Source organism: Asterias amurensis, chromosome 1 (genome assembly GCF_032118995.1).
Source record: "Asterias amurensis chromosome 1, ASM3211899v1".
Taxonomy (NCBI): Eukaryota; Metazoa; Echinodermata; class Asteroidea; order Forcipulatida; family Asteriidae; genus Asterias; species Asterias amurensis.
In genome coordinates this window covers 27,001,119-27,021,457 of record NC_092648.1, presented here as the reverse complement: position 1 = coordinate 27,021,457, position 20,339 = coordinate 27,001,119, and the positions used below count along the sequence as shown (strand labels likewise).

At 39.6% G+C, this 20,339-nt stretch overlaps 3 protein-coding genes across 4 annotated transcripts in view; all 3 read left to right on the top strand.

The window, feature by feature from the left end:
• The window catches only part of LOC139935014 (protein dispatched homolog 1-like), a 59,856-nt gene extending 51,641 nt beyond the window's left edge, over positions 1-8,215 (top strand). For both annotated transcript variants that reach the window (XM_071929460.1, XM_071929469.1), the window contains 2 exons: positions 1,011-1,377; positions 2,101-8,215. In XM_071929460.1, the coding sequence (XP_071785561.1) occupies positions 1,011-1,377; positions 2,101-5,081 (3,348 nt within the window). In that variant the 3' untranslated portion in view covers positions 5,082-8,215. The remainder of the gene's footprint in view (positions 1-1,010; positions 1,378-2,100) is intronic.
• Positions 8,216-10,729: 2,514 nt separating this feature from the next.
• Positions 10,730-16,094, top strand: LOC139935003 (uncharacterized). Its single transcript, XM_071929448.1, has 3 exons — positions 10,730-10,828; positions 11,081-11,310; positions 12,609-16,094. The coding sequence occupies exon 3, from the start codon at positions 12,609-12,611 to the stop codon at positions 13,488-13,490; it is 882 nt and encodes a 293-aa protein (XP_071785549.1). The 5' UTR covers positions 10,730-10,828; positions 11,081-11,310; the 3' UTR covers positions 13,491-16,094.
• Positions 16,093-19,577, top strand: LOC139934994 (uncharacterized). The gene is made up of 2 exons (XM_071929437.1): positions 16,093-16,529; positions 18,130-19,577. The coding sequence occupies exon 2, from the start codon at positions 18,130-18,132 to the stop codon at positions 19,009-19,011; it is 882 nt and encodes a 293-aa protein (XP_071785538.1). The 5' UTR covers positions 16,093-16,529; the 3' UTR covers positions 19,012-19,577.
• The last annotated feature ends 762 nt before the right edge of the window (positions 19,578-20,339 follow it).

The following is a 20,339-nucleotide window of genomic DNA, read 5'->3' as shown; positions in this document are numbered from 1 at the left end:
GGTGCCAATCTGTAATTACTCTGGTGAGGTGAGGTCAAATTATAATTTATGAGTGACTGTTGTTAAGTATTTTTGTTGAAGGTTTTCTGTTGCAAAGAGGTGATTGGTTGTTCTGTTGAAATGAGTTTTAGTGTTTTTCTGTTGAAAAAAAGTTTTACTCCTGTTGGAAAGAGTTGTTGATTTGTTCTGTTAATATTTTTGTTATCTTTTGGAAAGGGTGTTCCATATTCCTATTTGGAAAAAAATTGTTTTGAGGTTTTCTGTTGAAAATAAGTTTTTGTATCCATGTTGAAATTATATTGGTGTCCATGTTGGAAAGGGTTGTTGATTGCTTTGGTAAGAATAGTTTTATATCCATCCTAGTTTATTACAATAGACCCAATTTCATTTCATGCTAGAAAAGTTTGTTTCAGGCAAGTAAATGAAGCAGAGAAATATAAAGTTATCAAAGTTTTTAAAAGTTAGAAAACATCAAGTTTACAATTGATTTTTTTTTCCTTTTTTTTTAAGGCAATGGACACTATTGGTTATTAATCAAAACAAGTGTAAGCATAAAAATTTACTTGGTAACAAGCAATGGAGAGCTGTTGATAGTATAAAACACTGTGAGAAACGGCTCAATCTGATGAAGTTACGTAGTTTTCGAGAAAGAAGTAATTTTCCACGAATTTGATTTCGAGACCTCAGATTTAGAATTTGAGGTCACAAGAGTAAGCAATTTGAAAGCAAACAGCTTCGTGTTACCAGGATGTTTTTCTTTCATTATTATCTCGCAACTTCGATGACCAATTTAGCTCAGGTTTTCACAGGTTTGTTATTGTATGCATATTGAGGTAACACTAAGTGAGAAGACTGGTCTTTGACAGTTACCAACAGTGTCCAGTGTCTTTAATTCCAGTAAAAAAATGTGAGTTAAAGCCCCTCTTAGTGATAAGCCTGGCTGGTTCAGTGTTGAAAATATTCCCATTTAATTACAAAATATTGTATTTTTTACATGTTTTCTTCTTCAGGGTTTCGAACCACGAGGCACAGTGATCAGCCAACGTTCCATAACATGGCAGAATATGCTTGATCATACCGGTTCTGGTCAGCTCCTCTCGTTCTATCCAACCACCAGTCTCCATCCACAGCACGTCGTCAACACCCAGCGACCCTTACAGACCCAACTCCCATCCACCTTAACCTCCCCAGCCTCTGCCTCAGTCACGCCTTCTCCTTTGGTGCCTGACTCAGTGGAGATCAACGGATCGGATGAGGTTCGGTCATTGGGGGATGACGGCTCTGCCAGCAGCAGTTATAGTCAGTCGGATAACAGTGAGGACGGGGACTATCTCAACGATGATGATGTGGAGGTTCCTTTCTTCTGCTCCAATCCTTGTGAGTAACTTGTGTCTCTCTGATAATTGAAAGACAAGTTTAAGTTTTAAGCAGTTAGCGTGTCAAAGTTCTTGTATGACTTTAGTTAATGGCAGTAAAATCACCCAAGGATGTGTCAAAACCTCCTTCAGAAGTCAGTCTGGCTTGTTCAGTGTTGAAAATATCCCATTTAGTATGAAGTAGGGACTAGTGTAAAAGCAATTTGTGGACTTGTTGAATGACAAGCTTACTGGTCCCTTCAAAAGTCACCTCAAATTTCAAGGAAACCCAATGAAACCCAACCATCAGAGAAAATTTATCATAAACATTGTGTATATTGTTAGCTTTAGCTTTACATGTTTGTACAAGGCTACATTTACCTCCATGCTTTTCATTCATTTTAGGGGCAGGCAATTTATGCGGGCAGTTACTTTATGTTCATAAAATTGTAATGTTCACTCTGGTACATGTACAATGTAGGTGTCTCTCTAGAGACTCTGCAGGTATTTGATGATTTTATGCATTCAATTTTGTTTCCCTTTCAAGTTAAAATTATACTTGCAGGGTCAATTCCTTTTGGATGGAGAAAGATAATTGTACTTGAGCATCTTATTTCAAGATACAACAATCATGGCAGGTTTCGTGTCACGTTTGCATGGTTAAGTGATCATGTTTTGACCACGCAATTTCACATCCAGTTGTTTCATTTTTTTTAAAGCTGTTTTTTGTTTGTTTTCCACACAGCAAGGGACTATGCTCGAGTTGTTTTAGAACCTGTGCAGTCCCATAATCTTCTGACCTTGCAAGGCCTACAGGCCATGTGTCAGCTGGAGACAACTGCCATTCGCCAGCATCTACAATTCATGAGAAACTGCTACACAGACAAGAAGGGATCATGCTGTCGCAGTTGGTCCATCGGTAACTATGTAGCATTGCTAAGCAACAGATCCAGCTGCATGGAGATTACAGAGAAGGACGTTGCGGACACTGTGGAGCTGCTTCAGAAGTGTTCTCATTTCTACCGGAGTCGAGATCTTCAACCGAATTGCTGGGAGTCCCGGGAGTCCCAGGAGTGGAAACCTTGCCCAACAAATATACACGAGGACTGTATCCGCTATGACGCTGTCTACTCTATAATGCATTACCTTGCAGACGTTGGATTCTTGAGTGTGGAGAAGCCTAATAATGTGGAGGTCAAGAACACAATGATCATTATTCCAGTATATGCTGGGAATGATATGATAGAAATCTACGAGGACGTCTTTAAGGATAAGGAGGTGGCCAATGCCGAGGTCAAAGTAACAGGATTGTGTTTCAATCTCAAGTACGATCTCTTTGGAGAGTACTTAACGACAGAGGCGTTGTACCCTTGCCTTGGAGTGTTAATTATCATAATCCTCATGTGGATGTACATTGGATCCCTCTTCATTACCGTCATGACTGTGATCAGTATGGCAATGTCGCTCATTGTGGCATATTTCCTCTACCGTATTGTATTCGGCATTCCCTTCTTTCCGTTTATGAATCTAACCACGGTCATTCTCCTCGTTGGAATTGGAGCGGACGACGCCTTTGTGTATTGTGACATTTGGAAGCGCACAAACTCGGATCACGTTAACACCCCACAAGTACTGATCCTCTTGGACACGCTCCGGCACGCTGTCGTCTCAATGTTTGTAACCAGCCTCACCACGGCATCCGCATTCTTTGCAAATACAATCAGCAAAATTACCTCCATCAAGTGCTTTGGCATTTTCGCGGGGACGACGATCCTCGTCAACTGCTTCTTCACTGTCACCTGGTTGCCTGCAGTAGTCACAATTTATGACTATTACTTTAACGGTTACTCCTCTAGAAGAACAGAAAAGAGAGAGTACAGAACGCACAAATGGAAACACTCTTGCTGCACTAACATACTGCGGTGCTTGAACAAAATAAAGTACATCACCAGTGAGTGGTCCCGTATTTTTTTTGATAAGATACTGCCCTGTGTTGTTATTAAGCTACGTTACGTTTGGCTGCTCACCCTTGGTACGCTAACACTAGGTGGGTTCATTTTGATATTTTTCAATCCAAAACTTCAGTTACCGACCCTGCCTGAGTTTCAGTTATTCCACTCTCTGCACCCATTTGAGAGGTACGATTTCATCTACAAGGATATGTTCTGGTTTGAAAAGGGGAACAGCACAGGATCACAAGTTTACTCACACTTGCCGCTAAGGATTGTATGGGGAGTTCAACCAATAGACAGCGGCAATCCGTTTGATCCCGACAGCCATGGTGAGATCACGTTTGACAAGACGTTTAACATCGCCCTCCCGGAGGCTCAGCAATGGCTTTTTAATTTCTGCGCCCGGTTGCGTAACCAAAGTTTCTTTTTCCCTACTGTAGGATTGCAGTTCAAGAACTGTTTTATTGAAAGTTTTAGAACATGGATGCAGACAAGAAGCTGCATTGATATTAATACAGGAGAGAACCTTATGCCTTGCTGTAAGGAAAGTGTATTTCCATATCCTGAAGAAGTCTTTGATAAATGTCTCCGGGATGCAGTAAGTGTGCTGTACTATGAATTCCCTATGGCCTTTACAAAATTCACTCCAGGGCCTCGGTTTGGCGGCCCAGAGGATCGAGTAGTTGCAGCCATCGTCGAGTTTGACAGCACACAAACGTACACATATTCATTTGAAAAAATTCAAGTATTTTGGAATGCGTTTGAGAACTGGGTGACTTCGGAGTTGAAGACTGCCCCAGAGACGATGAAACATGGGTGGATCACAAGTTTTGTGGACTTTTACGATCTGCAGGATAATTTAGCTCATGGGACGCCGATAGCTCTCGGCATGTCCATTATTATCTCCACCTGTGTTATGTTTGTAACCACACAGAATCTCCTGATTAGTGTGTATGCTATTCTGTCCATATCCGGCACCATATGTGTGACCATTGGGGCTCTGGTGCTGCTGGGCTGGCAGCTCAATATCCTCGAGTCTGTTATTCTATCAGTTGCTGTTGGGCTCTCTGTCGATTTTACTGTACACTACGGTGTCGCGTACCGAATCGCGCCGGAAACCGACCGGGAGTCGAGAGTTGTTTTCTCTTTGGGTCGTATGGGGTCTGCAATCACGATGGCTGCACTGACGACCTTCGTGGCAGGTGCTTTAATGATGCCTTCTACAGTCCTTTCCTACACACAGATGGGAACCTTTCTTATGTTAATCATGTCAATAAGTTGGGTGTTCTCCACCTTCTACTTTCAATCGCTCTGCCGCACCATAGGGCCAGAGGGCTCACTCGGACAGTTCCCACTGCTTGGTTGTGCATGCTGCGCATGGAGAAAGAACACAGTCAGGGCTGCAGACTCGGAAGCCATCCATTCCCACTCCTCAGAAGTGCCAAGCTCAGGAGAATCTCACGAACTGGAACCTCTCAGCTCCTTTGCGACTTCAAATTTTAACTCTCCCGAGCCAAGCTCAAGTTCATTCCATAGTAGTAGTAAATACCCACATCATCTTGGTGTTGTACCACCGCAATGTCTCCTTACGAAGCAAAGAAAGGAAACACCTCCTTTACCTGGTGCCTCTGGACCGCTATGCTCGGAGGTAATCTGGGAGGGAACCAGTAAGTTTGTGACACGACTGTATAAGCCGCTGGCACAATGTGAACCAGCTCCAGTGATTTTACCAAACAAAAACCCAAATGTCCCTGATATTTGGGTCAAAATGTAAGTATTTAAGTTAAGTAAGTGTGTTCAGGGATTACATGAAAGAGTGAACACTTTTGAAGGATGCTGCTTGGCTTCTCTATAATCAGAATCCCATGGGAATCCCATGGGACTTTATTGTAAGGGTAACCAAAAGCTTTTGCTGCCATTAATGGTAAGACTGCTTACCAAATTTGTACCTTCTCTTTAACTGTTTGGCTCAGACATGATGAACAATTTCAGAGACTGATATCCCAGCAGGGCTTGGCAATGCCACTCTGTGTGGTTTCACCCAAATAATGTTTGATTTAGAACTGCACAAACAATCGATAGATGACAAACATTTTTTAAACTTTCATCAATACTTTTGAAATTTTTCTTCTTGTGATTAAATTACACAGTAATTCATATTGTCAGAGCTCAATTTGTTTTGGTCGGAGGATCCATAGGACCACAGGACTTGTGTCTCAAAATGTTCACCGGATCAGAAATATTTACTTGGTCAGATTCAAAAAGAGAAAAAACTTCCTAGCACAGTTTAACATGCATTTCACAGTATGTATTTAAACAAGCTTGATGACATGTAGAATAGGGGAAGATTTCTTTCATGCATTTTTCATGCATTTTTCTGTCTTTATGCATAATCATCTTTCTTTAATCAATAGAATTGAAAATAAAAGGTACTGGAACATTTGTTTCTGCATAGTATTTTACACAGTAAGATAGTATCATTGAATTGAAAAACACAAGAGGGCCTAGACTTGTGTGGTTGTAAATTTTCTGTTACAATGTTTAACTTAAACACACTAGCCTCAGTCAAGCGGTCCAGTGTCAAATTTGAGCCCTGACTACAATGGTACTTTAAGAAAATAAATGAAGAACTCTTTGGGTTGTTTGATTTTGAAAGGAGGAAATTTGACAGCACCACACTTCAAAGAATTCTCTACCAAGGTTGTTTAGTATTTAATACATTCCTATACTGTCACATTTCTGTTTGAAGCTGGGAATTATATGATTATCGATCATCAAGCATGTGATTGTATCAATAGATGTTTCTATGATAAACCCGCTATTTTTGTATTATGTTGTTGTTTTTGTATTAAAGGCAGTGGACACTATTGGTAATTACTCAAAATAATTAGTAGCATAAAACCTCACCTGGCAACAGGTTATAGGGAGAGGTTGATAGTATAAAACATTGTGAGAAACGGCTCCCTCTGAAGTGATGTAGTTTTTGAGAAAGATGTAATTTTCCATGAATTTGATTTTGAGACCTCAAGTTTAGAATTTGAGGTCTCGAAATCAAGCATCTGAAAGCACACAACTTTGTGTGACAAGGTTTTTCTGAATTTCATTCATATCTCGCAACTTCGACGACACCAATTGAGCTCAAATTTTCACAAGTTTGTTGTTTTATGCATATGTTCCGATACACCAAGTGAGAAGACTGGTCTTTGACATTTACCAATAGTGTCCACTGTCTTTAAGAGGAAGTTGTATATTTCAGCCGGATGCTGATATGTAATGGGTTTATTTACTAAGGTAACACCTTCAGGACAAACAATTATGTGTGTGGCCAAAAGAAAACAGAACAGGCGAAAAAAACATGTTGTCTTGAAACGAAAGTTTTAAGAAGCATCTTGATATGTTTGATGGTGGTAGCTTGTTTGATGGAAGGGAGATTTTTCACATAAAATGAGGCCCAGCAAACTGATGTATATCCACAACTTTGGCACTCTTAACTATTATTGTGGATTATTTGATTGATAATTTGTTTGTATATCATTGATCATGCAATTGCATATATTTTAATGGCGTTTGTGATCGTGCAATAATTATCTTCTCAATGAATTGTAAACTTTATTAGTTTCTATTACACTAAAGGTGGCTCGATCTTGCTATATCATGAAGCATATAGACCTTATGCACATGACGTCATTTCAATAGGGCGCCTGTTGATCAGTGGCCAATACTGTGCGCCGCACAAACAAATCTGTGCGTTGCGATTGTTTCATCACCGTTTTACCTCTAAGATGGCGGTTGGATGACGTCAATGCATCTACTCACAGGTCCTTTGATTCCTGTTACAAACAATCATGTGTCACCAAGATTGTTCTTCCAAAAAGTTCATGAGCAACATTGGTAGCTCTGTTAAAGAACAGTATTTGAAATTTGTGTGACCAAATTATTCGCATAAATTAACAAGTCTGTGAAAATTTAAGCGCAATCAGATATCAGAGTCATAAGAAAATAGTATTTAGACAGAATAAATTAAACCCAACCAAAAAATAGACAAAATAATATGAATTTGCAAAGGTAGGGGATAATGCTGAATTCTCTCAAATCTTGATTGACCAGGTTCAGATTTTGCCTGACCCACTTGCTGGTCAGCCTAACAGAGAAACAGGAAAATTTATTAAAAATGGGACTTTTAACCTGGTTTCTGCTTCGTGTTGACCCACATATGGATCTTTTTGACACCACATCCAGGTCATCCTGACCCACAAATGAGTCAGGCCCCCACATGGAACCTGGATCCAGGTCAAATCTGACTTATAAGTTTTTAGAGTGAAGGGGTATACTGGGGTATATAGACCCTTAGAGGCAGTGGACACTAGTGGTATACACAAAATAATTATTAGCATACAACCTCACATGGTTTTATGAGTGATGGGGAGCTGTAGTATGTGAGAAACCACTCGCTCTGAAGTAACGTGGTTTTCAAAGAAAGAAGTAGTACGTACTCCAATAAAATATTTGAATTTGATTTTGAGACCTCAAAATTAGATTTTTATAATTTTGAGGTCATAAAATCAAGCATTGTGTGATAATGGTGTTTTTTCTTTCATTATTATCTCAACGATCAATTGAGCTCAAATTTTCACAGGTTGGTTATTTTATGCGTATGTTGAGATACACCAAGTGAGAAGGCTGGTCTTTGGCAATTACCAATAGTGTCCATGTGTCTTCAATATGAATTGAAATAAATTGTGTGGGTTTACAAGACAATCCAAAACAAAATTCCCAGTATCAATAACATTTTTGACAGCCCTTTATTTTATGAGAAAGCATTGTGGTGCCTGTTATACTTACTGCTGCACTTTAATTAGAAGATGTACTCAAAAAAAAAATTGATTATTAAAATATTATCGTAATTGACTCTATGGGTTCAGAAGAAGTTGTGTCATTCATTGTATCATAATGTTGCTTTTGTTTGCCAGGTTACTAAAAAGGTTACTGTATTTGTTTATTTATAGGTTTTACCATTACATTTCGGCGAAGAATTAAACCTGAATGCCATTTAACATTAAGATGAAAAGCTGATAAAATTTAACTATTTGTTTTTAGCTGCACTGCATTCTATTTCGTGTCAGATGATTTCGTTCTGTAGTTTTGAGCATGCGCACATTACCGAGAACAATGGGTAAGTCTGCTGCCACTTGGCGTCCCATTTTGAACGATTTACCAACCTCTATAACTGCTGGCTAATCTTTGCTATGACTATTTTTGCGACTATTTGGAAAGTTCATTCGACAAACATACAGGATGGCAAGTTACTTTCAATTGCTCTTACACTTTTGTAAGGCTTATTATATTTTGATGAAGCACTGGTGCTTCGTACTCTCAAACGAAATTGAATGAGCCAGGTTTTAAACTGAACGAGTTTTTTGTTGAACTTTGTTTCGGAAACCTAAATTTTAAACCATACTGAAGGTAATACGGTGCAGCTGATATTGTCTCCGTAAATTAAAATTGGGTATAAAAAGATAATTTGGGGTCTCCGTTTTAAAGCATAGAGAACGGAAAAGAAACTACGTCTATGGTCTATTATTGAATACCCCCATTGTTCGCGCGGTGTTGCGGGAGCGGTGCGTGGGTTAGCGCCCTCTCGCAGGAACATTGTCATTGTGACAAATCAAACCGAGTAGGTGTTGCACGACTGCAAGGATAATACTTGCTTTTCAGAACCAGTGATTTCATTGGTTACAATTAAACGTGCAGTGAAGCATGAAGGAATAACTTAGCTATACACACGCTATTTTCCCTTTATAGATAATATGTAACATTTGAACAATTACTCATAACACTTTTTTTCCGTTCTTTGAACCATTGAACACAGTCGTCAAGTCCTTCGTAGAGCTGACCAAACTGCTGTTTAGTGTAAGATGACGGAGCAGAGATCATCTTTAGTGAGAGGCTCAATCAAGATCCGCTTAAACAATATTTTAGCAAGCAGAGAGGGGAGGGGCCGGTGGACTGTGATAACGCTCCAGTTTCACAGTATGGCCACAACATGGATTTAAGGCAGAATATAAAATTAAAGCTAGCGAGCCATAACAAGTGAAAAGGAAAAGACATTATTTCAATTAATATCCGAAATACTTTATTGTAAGGCCGTGTCCGAATTGGCGACTTTGGCTACAGCTACGGCTAGATCAGCGCGTCTGTCAGTGTTGACGAATAGCAGACGCGCGCACCCTAGCCGTAGCTGTAGCCGAAGTCGCCAATTCGGACACGGCCTAACTTTGTATTCTCAAAGAATCTACTAAGATGACTTTAGGTACATTTTTATTGTTATCAACATGCATTGAACATCTCAAGTTATCTTTGTGTTCCTCTGTTTTGCTGTCCTTTTATGACAACTTTCCTGTTAGACGAGATTTATTCATAAAAATAACTCTGGACTTGTTTTTCTGCACATCCTATTCCTTTTATTTCAAACTAAAATAAAATACAACAACATCAAGAAGCTTAACTCATAGTCTAAAAAAAAACCTCTATGATTAAACAGTGCAAACAAAAAACTGTTCTATTTTAGGCTTGTATGCATGGATTGGTTGATTGATGAAACTGAACGTGCTATTGAGAACCGGTGATTACATTGTATACAATGCCTTGTTTGGATAAACGTGCAGTGACGCAGCTTTTACTTTTATCCGTGTTTTGATTGGTTGGTCCGAGGTGATGTGGGTGCAGCTGACAACCTCGGACCAATCAAAACACGGATATGGCACACTTACTTTAGGTTGTCTGACTGTAGGCAGGCTACATGTAGTGTCCATTGTGGTATTATGTGCAAAACACTCTACTACCTGCAATGATCTATTCGGATTCGACTGTGTGTGGAATGAATGTAGGTAAAAAAGGTAGCAACTTTAAGAATTTAAGAATAAAATCCATACACACCCGATAGACTTGGTTCCAAGTCTGTGATTATGGCTTTTAGTCTACCCGATAGCCAACACTTTGCCTGAAATAGCGCCCTCTTGCAGGCAGATTAACCTCTGTCTTGGAGATTGCGAGCTGAGGCGCGTGATAGCTAATAATGTGGGGCGTTTTTCTTGGTTTATGCAGAGGAATAATATCGCGATCTCAGACTTGAAATCAAGTCTATACACACCCAGTCAATCAGGCCAGCATTTACAACAGTATAAAAACCTATGCTATGAGGTGCGTATTCACGAGCGTCAAAGTGTAACGTCAGTTGTTCAGCTAGGCTGTGACCATAACTAGCAAAATTATTATGGCGTAACTATGCAGTGGGATGTGTAGCCTTGACCAATGCGTTCTTTGAACGTTGTTCTTTCATTCATATTGTCTTTTGTTTGGTTTGTTTTCCCTTTGCGCTAACACCCGAGCTATGTGCAGTCTCTTTGTGTGAAAAAAATACATCATGGTCTCACTGCTCATTGACCGGAGCGAAAACTGCGACGACCCTGAGCGAGGTTTACTGTTTGCAGGAAACCCAGTCGAAATAATAAATGGATATCGGTACGTTTTGTAGGCACTTTGATCATATCAAAATATTGCCAACAGTTGATTTTGGCCTTCGATTAACGCCCAAAACTCATGCGTTTGTTCACAGATAAAGAAGACGCCCCGTGTGCCAAGTTATTATTGGACGGTATATAAATATTTATTTTCTTACAGTTTGAAAGATGGCATTTCCCTTGGTACCAGCAACTCCTCGAGTCGGCCTACGTCATGTATTAACAACTATTTGTTTTATTTTTCCAACACAAGTTTATGTGGTGTTCATGCATGAGCGACCTGACCCGAATAAAACCACTTCAGTCACCAGTAGACCTACTACAGCACACGGCTTGTACTGCTTCAACACCAATAAGCTGAAACACTACTATTATTAAAGTTCAGACTACAAATTTGTTTGAACGAGTTCAGCTGCTTCTCGATGCGCTTTAATTAAGCCCTTCGTAGAGCAAGGTCCAGCTTCTACAAGTCATCTTTTTAATGTAAGTTATATATGCACAACAAATTATTGATGATTCTTTCACGTTATTACTTGTATGAATGGTTGAATAACACCGCACACCAGAGTAAGAAACTACACCCAAAAGTGGTCCATGGAACGAATTCAACCATTGTGTATTTGTCTACAGAGAGGGTCCTTCTCTCAAGGTTTGGTCGGTCTATCGATTGTTTTTTTCTTGTAATAAAGCTGGTATTCATACACTGAACAATCGGTGAGAATAGATGTTACAGAAGAGCCACCAAGCCTGGACTTCCTGCAGGCACGATTTGTACACAGCCTAATGTAGGCCTATACGGGACCGTGCCATTCGGGACCCACATGTATTCCAAAGCATGGGCTTTTTTAGGCATTCCCATAAAAATGATACCATTATGAATCTTGGGTGCAGGATCCGCATGAGTTACCCCATATCTTAGGAACTCATAGGGGCCGCGTGTGAATACCTTGGGCCGTGAAAGGCACACAGTTAAAGCCATTATACACTTTCGGTAAACAGTATTGTCCAAGTCCCACACTTCGTCTATCACAACTTATATATAAAATAACAATCCTGCGGAAATTTAGGCTCAATCGGACATCGGAGTCGGGAGAAAATAACGGGAAAACCCACTCCTGTTTTCGCGCGTTTCGCCGTGTCATGACATGTGTTTATAACAAATCCGTAATTCTCGTTAACGAGAATTTATATTGTTTTACCGTTTTCTCAAAAAGTAAAGCATTTCATGGACTAATATTTCAAGAGAAGTCTTTCATCATTACCTTCTGTAAACCCTGTAAATTATTTGTAAACCTGTGAACTTTTTTTTTTTTCTGTACCGAAAGGGTCCAATGGCTTTAAAGGAACACGTTGCCTGGGATCGGACGAGTTGGTCTATAAAAAGCGTTTGTAACAGTTTGTTTTTAAATGCATATGATTGTGACGATGTTTTAAAAGTAGAATACAATAATCCATACAAATTTGCCTCAAAATTGCGTGGTTTTCCTTTTACTATGCGAACTAACACGGTCGCCCATTTATGGGAGTCCAAAATTTGACTCCCATAAATGGCCGACGGTGTTAGTCGACGAGGAAAACGGAATAACAATGCAATTTTGAGTGATACTTGTGTGGATCAATGTATTCTACTTTTAAAACATCTTTCTATATGCATTTTACAACAAATTTTACAACGCTTTTCAAAGACCAACTCGACTAATCAAAGGCAACGTGTTCCTTTAAGCTCGGAGTAACAAACCAGATCAAGTATGTTTCTCAATAGTTATTGTGTTTCATTACAGATGGCAGACTGCAATTCGTCGGGACAGGTTCGGCTCATGACGTGGGTGGTGCCTCGTTCTGTCTCCACTGCCTTCACTAAGTTTATGAGCTTTGCCTGTGAGGATTCAACTATAATCTTCGAGCCTTATGCCAACGCTTACTGGTTTGGACCCGAGGGTGTACAAGATGCTACTCATCGAGCCAAAGCAAAATCTATAATGGAAGAAACTAACAAGAGAACATCAATCACAGGAGGGCGGGAACCATCCGACTATACATACGGTTTTGTCAAGGAGCAACTTGATGATCCTTACACTGGCAAAAAGTTGGTATTCAGTAAAAATGGCGCATGTACTGTCATTGACAAACTTGAGTTTCTCCCGAAAGATTACCGTCATGTGTTTCTTTTCCGTCATCCTCTCAAAGTCTTCGCATCTTGGAAGAAACTGTATCAGATTTTTACTCCGCATGAATTTCAACTTGACGAGGTTGCCCCTGTAATGTTTCCTCCAGGTTTCTTCTTCCGTGAAATGGTCGAATTGCTGGAGCATGTGAGGGAGGTACACGATCCTAAGGCAATCATCATAGATGCAGATGACATCCTCTCTGACCCCAAAGGCATCCTATCAGCCCTCTTTAAGGAGGTTGGTCTGCCCTTTGATGAGAAGTGTCTTCAGTGGGAGGCCGGGGATAAGATTGCCGAGCAGTGGGCATCTTCTACTTTGTTACCTAAAGGAAACGAAGTGTGGGGCTTTTATCGCAGAGCATTGGAAAGCTCCTTTTTTGGAAAGCCTAGTGCTCTGCCCGACCGGTCTTCGTTGCCTGACGATGTCCTCCGTTGCACTGATGTCTCGATGCCTTACTATGAAAAGTTGTACGCCCAGCGTCTACTGCCAAAATGATGAACTACGGATATCTCTAAAGCAGTGAGAGGCGCTCCACCATTATCACCCCTGGGGTGGGTTTCACAAAGAGGTAGGACTAGTCTTATCTAGAGTTAGGACCAGTTACTGGTCCTAACTTAGGACTATCCATGCAATTTGTATATCTCCTAGGACTAGTCCTAAGTTAGGACTAGTCCTAACTCTTTGTGAAATCCACCCCAGGTCACTGATTCATTATTGTATTACTTTTAAACCATCCCAAATAGAGGGCACCAAGATAAATCAATTAAAACCTTATCTTCCTTCATCTACTCATACACCAGGGTGTAGAGAAACGTTGATCGAGGGCAAAAGTCTCATGACCGGGATTCGATCCCAAAACATCCAGATGACATAGCCATACGACACACAGTAAACGGTGTCCGGATGTTTGTTCAATTCAGAAGAAGAAAACACACCCTTTTCGACCTTAACAGCTGGGCCCAATTTCATGGCTCTGCTTACCGCCGAATTCTGCGCTTACGATCACGATTCCCCGCTTACGTGCAAGCGCCAAATTTCTGCGCTAGCCTTGTAAGCGTAGAATGCCTAGTAACACGGAGTACGCACGCGCAGAAGCCAAAATTCGTCGCTAACCCGTGAAATACGCTTGCCGTAAGCACATAATTCCCTGCTTCCGTAAGCGCCGATTCTGTGCTTACGGTAAGCAGAGCCATGAAATTAGGCCCACTGCACTCCTGCATATTTTTTTAATACTAATAACATAAACGCATCTGCAGATTTTACACGTGATCGTACAATAGGTTCGAGGCTTTTAAACAGTAATGACATTCGAGCACGATGGAGTGCTCTTTTAAAGGGCACCCTTAAATTCACTAGAAATGTTTGTTAAAGACACTGACACTATTGGTAATTGTCAAAGACTAGTCTTCACAGTTGGTGTATCTCAACATAAAAATGCATAAAACAACAAACCTGTGAAAATTTGAGCTCAATCTGTCGTCGAAGTCGTAAGATATTAATGACAGAAAAAAAAACCTTGTCGCACCTTGGTCAAACGAAGTTGTGTGCTTTCAGATGCTTGATTTTGATACCTCAAACTCTAAATCTGAGGTCTCGAAATCAAAGTCGTGGAAAATTACTTCTTTCTCGAAAACTACGTCACTTCAGAGGGAGCTGTTTCTCACAATATTTTATACTATCAACCTCTCCCCCATTACTCGTAATCGAGAAAGGTTTTATGATAATAATTATTTTGAGTAATTACCAATAGTGTCCACTGCCTTTAAGAATACTGATAAGAATATTAAAACACTGGGTGTTTGTCTGAATAGCAGGTGAATATAAGTAAAAGCAAATAATGAGCATGAAGCTTAAATAATCAGTAGCACTACATTTATAAAGAACTTTTCATATGATATCAAACTTTAAAGTCACCTGGAAATAGATTTTTTTTCTTTCAAACATAAGAGTATTTGCTTACGAACAATAAAACAATTTTATTAGTAATTGTTTGTCACGATTTATATGTTTAAAATATATATAAAGTTGTTTGGGGGCTGACTCCGCCTACCCCTTTTGTGACGTCATTCAAGGCAGACTTTGCCTGCAATGCGTATAGTAACGTGCAAAGTAAATTTACGTCCAAGTCGTGAGTTGGTACATTTCAAAAAGTGTTTTTCTGCATTCAGCAGCAATACACCTGGTCGGCATTGCCGGAAACAATTTGGGTTTTTTTTTGAAACGTACAAACTCACGACTTGGTCCATACATGTACTTTGCAATTGTGTTTACTCTACGCATTACAGGTAAAGTCTGCCTCGATTGACGTCACGAACAGCGCCCTCTCGGGTCGGGGTCTATTCTTAAATTTGTAAATAACATAAGAACTGATTTTTTAAAACCTTAGTTAACTGTTTATTCACATTCAACTCATCAAAACACATATATTAGTGACAAAAGCTTTATTTTGAAAAAATACCACTTCCAGGTGACTTTAATTACAGACATTACAGGGATTCAAATGATAAACGCTGTGATTCTCAATATTTTTGAAGCAATGAACTCAATTTTAAAACTGTCACGGACGTTTGTTGTTTACCAACCCGTTTTCGAGTAGCTCTCACTGTTTGGGTGAGTATCGTCGGGAGCTTTTTACTTCCTGTGTCTCATTATTAATGGAGGTGATTGCTTTAACTTATATGCTATTTAATTATGCTAGTTGGTTTAGCCGTTACGTTTTTTTAATATCTATTATATCAACCTGACTCATCTATGTACCGAACTGTTATCTCTGAATTTATTGTATCCAATAGTTGTAGTCATATATCATTCTAGCGTAGTATTTAGGCTAATTGCCTTTATTTCCCAATTCTATAATTAGAGCAGACTGTCTATGTTCTTTTTTAACCTTGGTTTACCCTATGTGTGTTTATCTATTGTAACAGCTATTATTTCGTTCTGCAATTGTAGTGCTGTTTATACTGTTTTGTTTTGTATTGTTGTAATGGGCAAATCCATCACAAGCCTCGGCTATCAAGATGATCCCCCGTGTGCAAATGTGGAAATAAATTTTCTATTTGTTGATTGATTAATTAATTGATTGATAGATTGATTGATTCATTGATTCATTGATTCGTTGATTCATTGATTCATTGATTCATTGATTCATTGATTCTTTTATTAATTGATTCATTGATTCATTGATTGATTAATTCATTGATTGGTTGATTGCTTGATTAATTGACTGATTGATTGAATGACTGATTGATTGGTTGGTTTATGAAAAACCATTGCCTCTTTATATAATTTATGTATAAAGCAACATAAATTAGTTTTCCTAAATGGCTGGAATGATTGGCCACTGACAGTTTGTTTTTATCTCAACAATGGTTTGCACATTGACCCGTGATCGTGAGCGAAAATACAAAATGAAATATTGGTGTACAACCCATTCTAAAGTCTGAGTGCTTTAAAAATAGCAGAAAACCTTCAATTTTGTTCACTTGACAAGCTTAACTGTTCTCGGGGTATAGCCTTCTTCAACTCAGCTATAATGTAAGTTGTGACTCCTTAAAACCGTTACATTAAAGGCAGTGGACACTGTCACTGTTGGTAATTACTGAAAATAATTATTAGCATATTATTTACTTGGTAACGAGTAATGGGGAGAAATTGATGGTATAAAACATTGTGAGAAACGGCTCCCTCTGAAGTGACATAGCTTTCGAGAAAGAAATGTTTTTTGATTTGATTTCGAGACCTCAGGTTTAGAATGTGATGTCACGAAATCCATCATTCTAAAAGTACACAACTTCGTGTGACAAGGGTGGTTTTTTCTGTCATTATTATCTCACAACTTCGACAACCAATTGAGCTCAAATTTTCGCAGGTATGTTGTTTTATGCATAATGTTTAGATACACCAAGTGAGAAGACTGGTCTTTGATAATTACCAATAGTGACAGATTTCTTTTTAGTTAACAAATATTTGCAAGTTTCGTGTATTTCCTGATATTCAAATGAGTAAACGAAAACGTCAATTGTTTTATGATCTAGAGAGAAAGAGGGCACATGATTATGTCCTTGATGTATTTCTCTCAATTTGGTGTGGTGTGTTAAGATGATCCCCTGCTGACTGCCGCTATTCGGGTTGTACCGTAATTTGAGTGCGATACCTGGCTATAACTATATGGCTTGTGACTGGCACCCCAAACAACGATATGGAGGGGCTCAGTTGGTAGAGCAACGGTACGTTAATCCGAAAGTCGTTGGATCGAGTCCCACTCTAGTTAACTGTTTATTGTTTAACTTGATAAGCTCTCGGGGAGTTATTTTGTGTTTGGATCATCTTGTCATTAGAGAACCATTTAAAAACTAATGTTTTGGGTCGAGCAAAGAACAAATTATCAAAAAGTGGGATTTGAGTTACTAACCTCCGGATTAACGTGCCGGTGCTCTACACTGAGCTATTTGCCTATGCTGGCGGTTCCCTATTTTGTCAATACCTTTGTTAGGGGTGCCAGTCAGAAGCAACAGCCTACTCGAAGCCAGTTTAGAAGCTGCTATTGTCAAAAACAGGCCCAAAATCATTTAAAATGTACACACTCAGTTGCCTGTGTGGCTCATTATCTCTTATCTGAGAAAAAAAAGTCGCATGTCGACAAGGTGAATCCTTGGCTGCCGCTTCCCTATTGTATCTTAAACTTGAGCATCCCTGGCTGGATGGCTAAAGGGCAGTACGGTTGGATATGGCTTCCAACTGGTAACCCAACTGGTAACCCTGAACAGAGATACTGTCAAAATAGGGAGACCACTAATATTGGGATAGATCAGTCGGAAGAACGCCAGGACGATGTAGTAAATTCACCCCAAATCACTTGAAGGCATCTGGCACTGGTATTTTGTCGAACTTGGCTTTTGTTACACCTAAAGATTAAAAATTGTGTTCCCCTTTGCTGACCCATCATGACCTTTAGTTCAACAAATTAACAAGGGGCTAGTTTTAAGATAAACGCAGACTACTTCAAACTTAATATGACCAAATAATGTAGTCCTAAATGCATCATAAACAAACTGTTTTTTGTGATTTCGTTCAAGTTTATTTTTACTAGTACTAGGCTACATTTAGACTTTCTCAAATGGTGTGTTATTTGCAGATGGCAGACTGCAAATTGTCGGGACAGGTTCGGCTCGTGACGTGGGTGGTGCCTCGTTCTGTCTCCACTGCCTTCACTAAGTTCATGAGCTTTGCCTGTGAGAATTCAACTATAATCTTCGAGCCTTATGTCGCCGCTTACTGGCACGGGCCCGAGGGACTACAAGATGCTACTCATCGAGCCACTTTAGCAGCTCTAGCAAGTTATGAAGCAGCTGAGGAGATGGAGCCGTCGGTCACTGGAGGGCGCGAACCGTCCGACTATACATTTGGTTTTGTAAAGGAGCAACTTGATGCTCCTTACACTGGCAATAAGTTGGTCTTTTGCAAAGACGCCGCCTTTACTGTCGTAGACAAACTGGAGTTTCTCCCGAAAGATTACCGTCACTTGTTTCTTATCCGTCATCCTCTCAAAGTCTTCGCATCTTGGAAGAAACTGTACCAGAGTTTTACTCCGCATGAGTTTGAACTTGACAAGGTTGCCCCTGTAATGTTTCCTCCAGGTTTCTTCTTCCGTGAAATGGTCGAATTGCTAGAGCATGTGAGAGAGGTACACGATCCCAAGGCAATCATCATAGATGCAGATGACCTCCTTTCTGACCCCAAAGGCATCCTATCAGCCCTCTTTAAGGAGGTTGGTCTTCCCTTTGATGAGAAGTGTCTTCAGTGGGAGGCCAGTGATGCGGTTGTTGAACAGTGGATGACTAATAATTTATTAAAGAAAGCATGGGTGCATTACCAAAGAGCATTGGAAAGCTCCTTTTTTGGAAAGCCTAGTGCTCTGCCCGACCGGTCGTCGTTACCTGACGATGTCCTCCGTTGCACTGATGTCTCGATGCCTCATTATGAAAAGATTTACGCCCAGCGTCTACTGCCAAACTGATGGACTACGGATATCCCAATAAGCCAACGTCACAACACACGAGTATTGTCTCACAGTTCACTCCACTTCAATTCACTTCACTTTAATTCAATTCACGCGCGAAATACAATAGCTTGGTGGTTAAATTGGCAGCTCATTTTCTAAACAATTATCCGAGAAAACCTATATGTTTGGAAATTTTGTTTTCTAATTATTTTATGTGGATGTTCCATGAAAGGAATTTACCAAATATAAACCACAATAAATTACGTACGAGCAGACACACCATAGACTCATTATTAACCTTTACTTGACAATTAGTAATGTCCAATTTTTGTTTTTAATATATATTTCCCAAAAACCGTATTGTACATTAATTTGATGTTCAGTGACAGTCTGTTGAGGAAGATTGACACTTCGTCTCGTTCAACATGTACAGCTACTTGAGCGGAATGTTATAAAAGGAAACGGTGTTTTAACTTGTTTATAATGCACTTGTTCACCATTTCAATGTAATTTGATATGTGTTCACTTTCACTTCTGAATTTGTACGTAATTATCGATTAAAAAATCAGGCCCAATCTTGAAGTCACCTAGAAGTGGTATTTTGTCAAAATAAAGCTTTTGTCACTAAAATATGTGTGTTAATGAGTGGAATATGAATAAACTAAGGTTTTTAAAAATTCGTGTCCCTGTTATTTACAAATTTGAAAATAAGCCCGACCCGAGAGGGCGCTGTTCGTGACATCAATATCGAGGCACGACGAATCGCATGCAGTGCCGCCATAAAATAGTGACGCTTGGCGCAAGCTAAAAACATGCCCTCTAAGTTGAAACAATACCTTTTTTTTCACGTTAGGCAATGGCTCCTTCAGGTTCATTACGTCTTTCAGGTACCTTCTTCGACTTCCCCACTAGCTAAAAAAATTGTTGGGATGGAGTCATGTTTTAGAAAAGAACTTTTCTCTTCATGTCAAAATGTGTAGTGTGTTCCGGATTCTCGAAGCACGACGTCTCGAAGTGTTTGCTGCAAAGCGCTGGAAAAGACTTGCAAACTGACCCATCTTTAGTTGTTTAGCTGCATCCAGCAGCAATACACCTGGTCGACATTGCCGGGAAATTAATGCAAGAAAAAACGTTTTCAAAATGTACAAACTCACGACTAGGACTTGAATGTACTTGCACGTACGTGTGTTCGATGTTCGATCGAGGCAAAGTCTGCCTCGATTGACGTCACAAAAGGGGTAGGCGGAGTCACCCCACACAATTTTTTTTTTACATGTAAATCGTTACAAACAATTACTAAAAAAAATATTTTATTGTTCAGAAACATATACTCTATTGTTTGA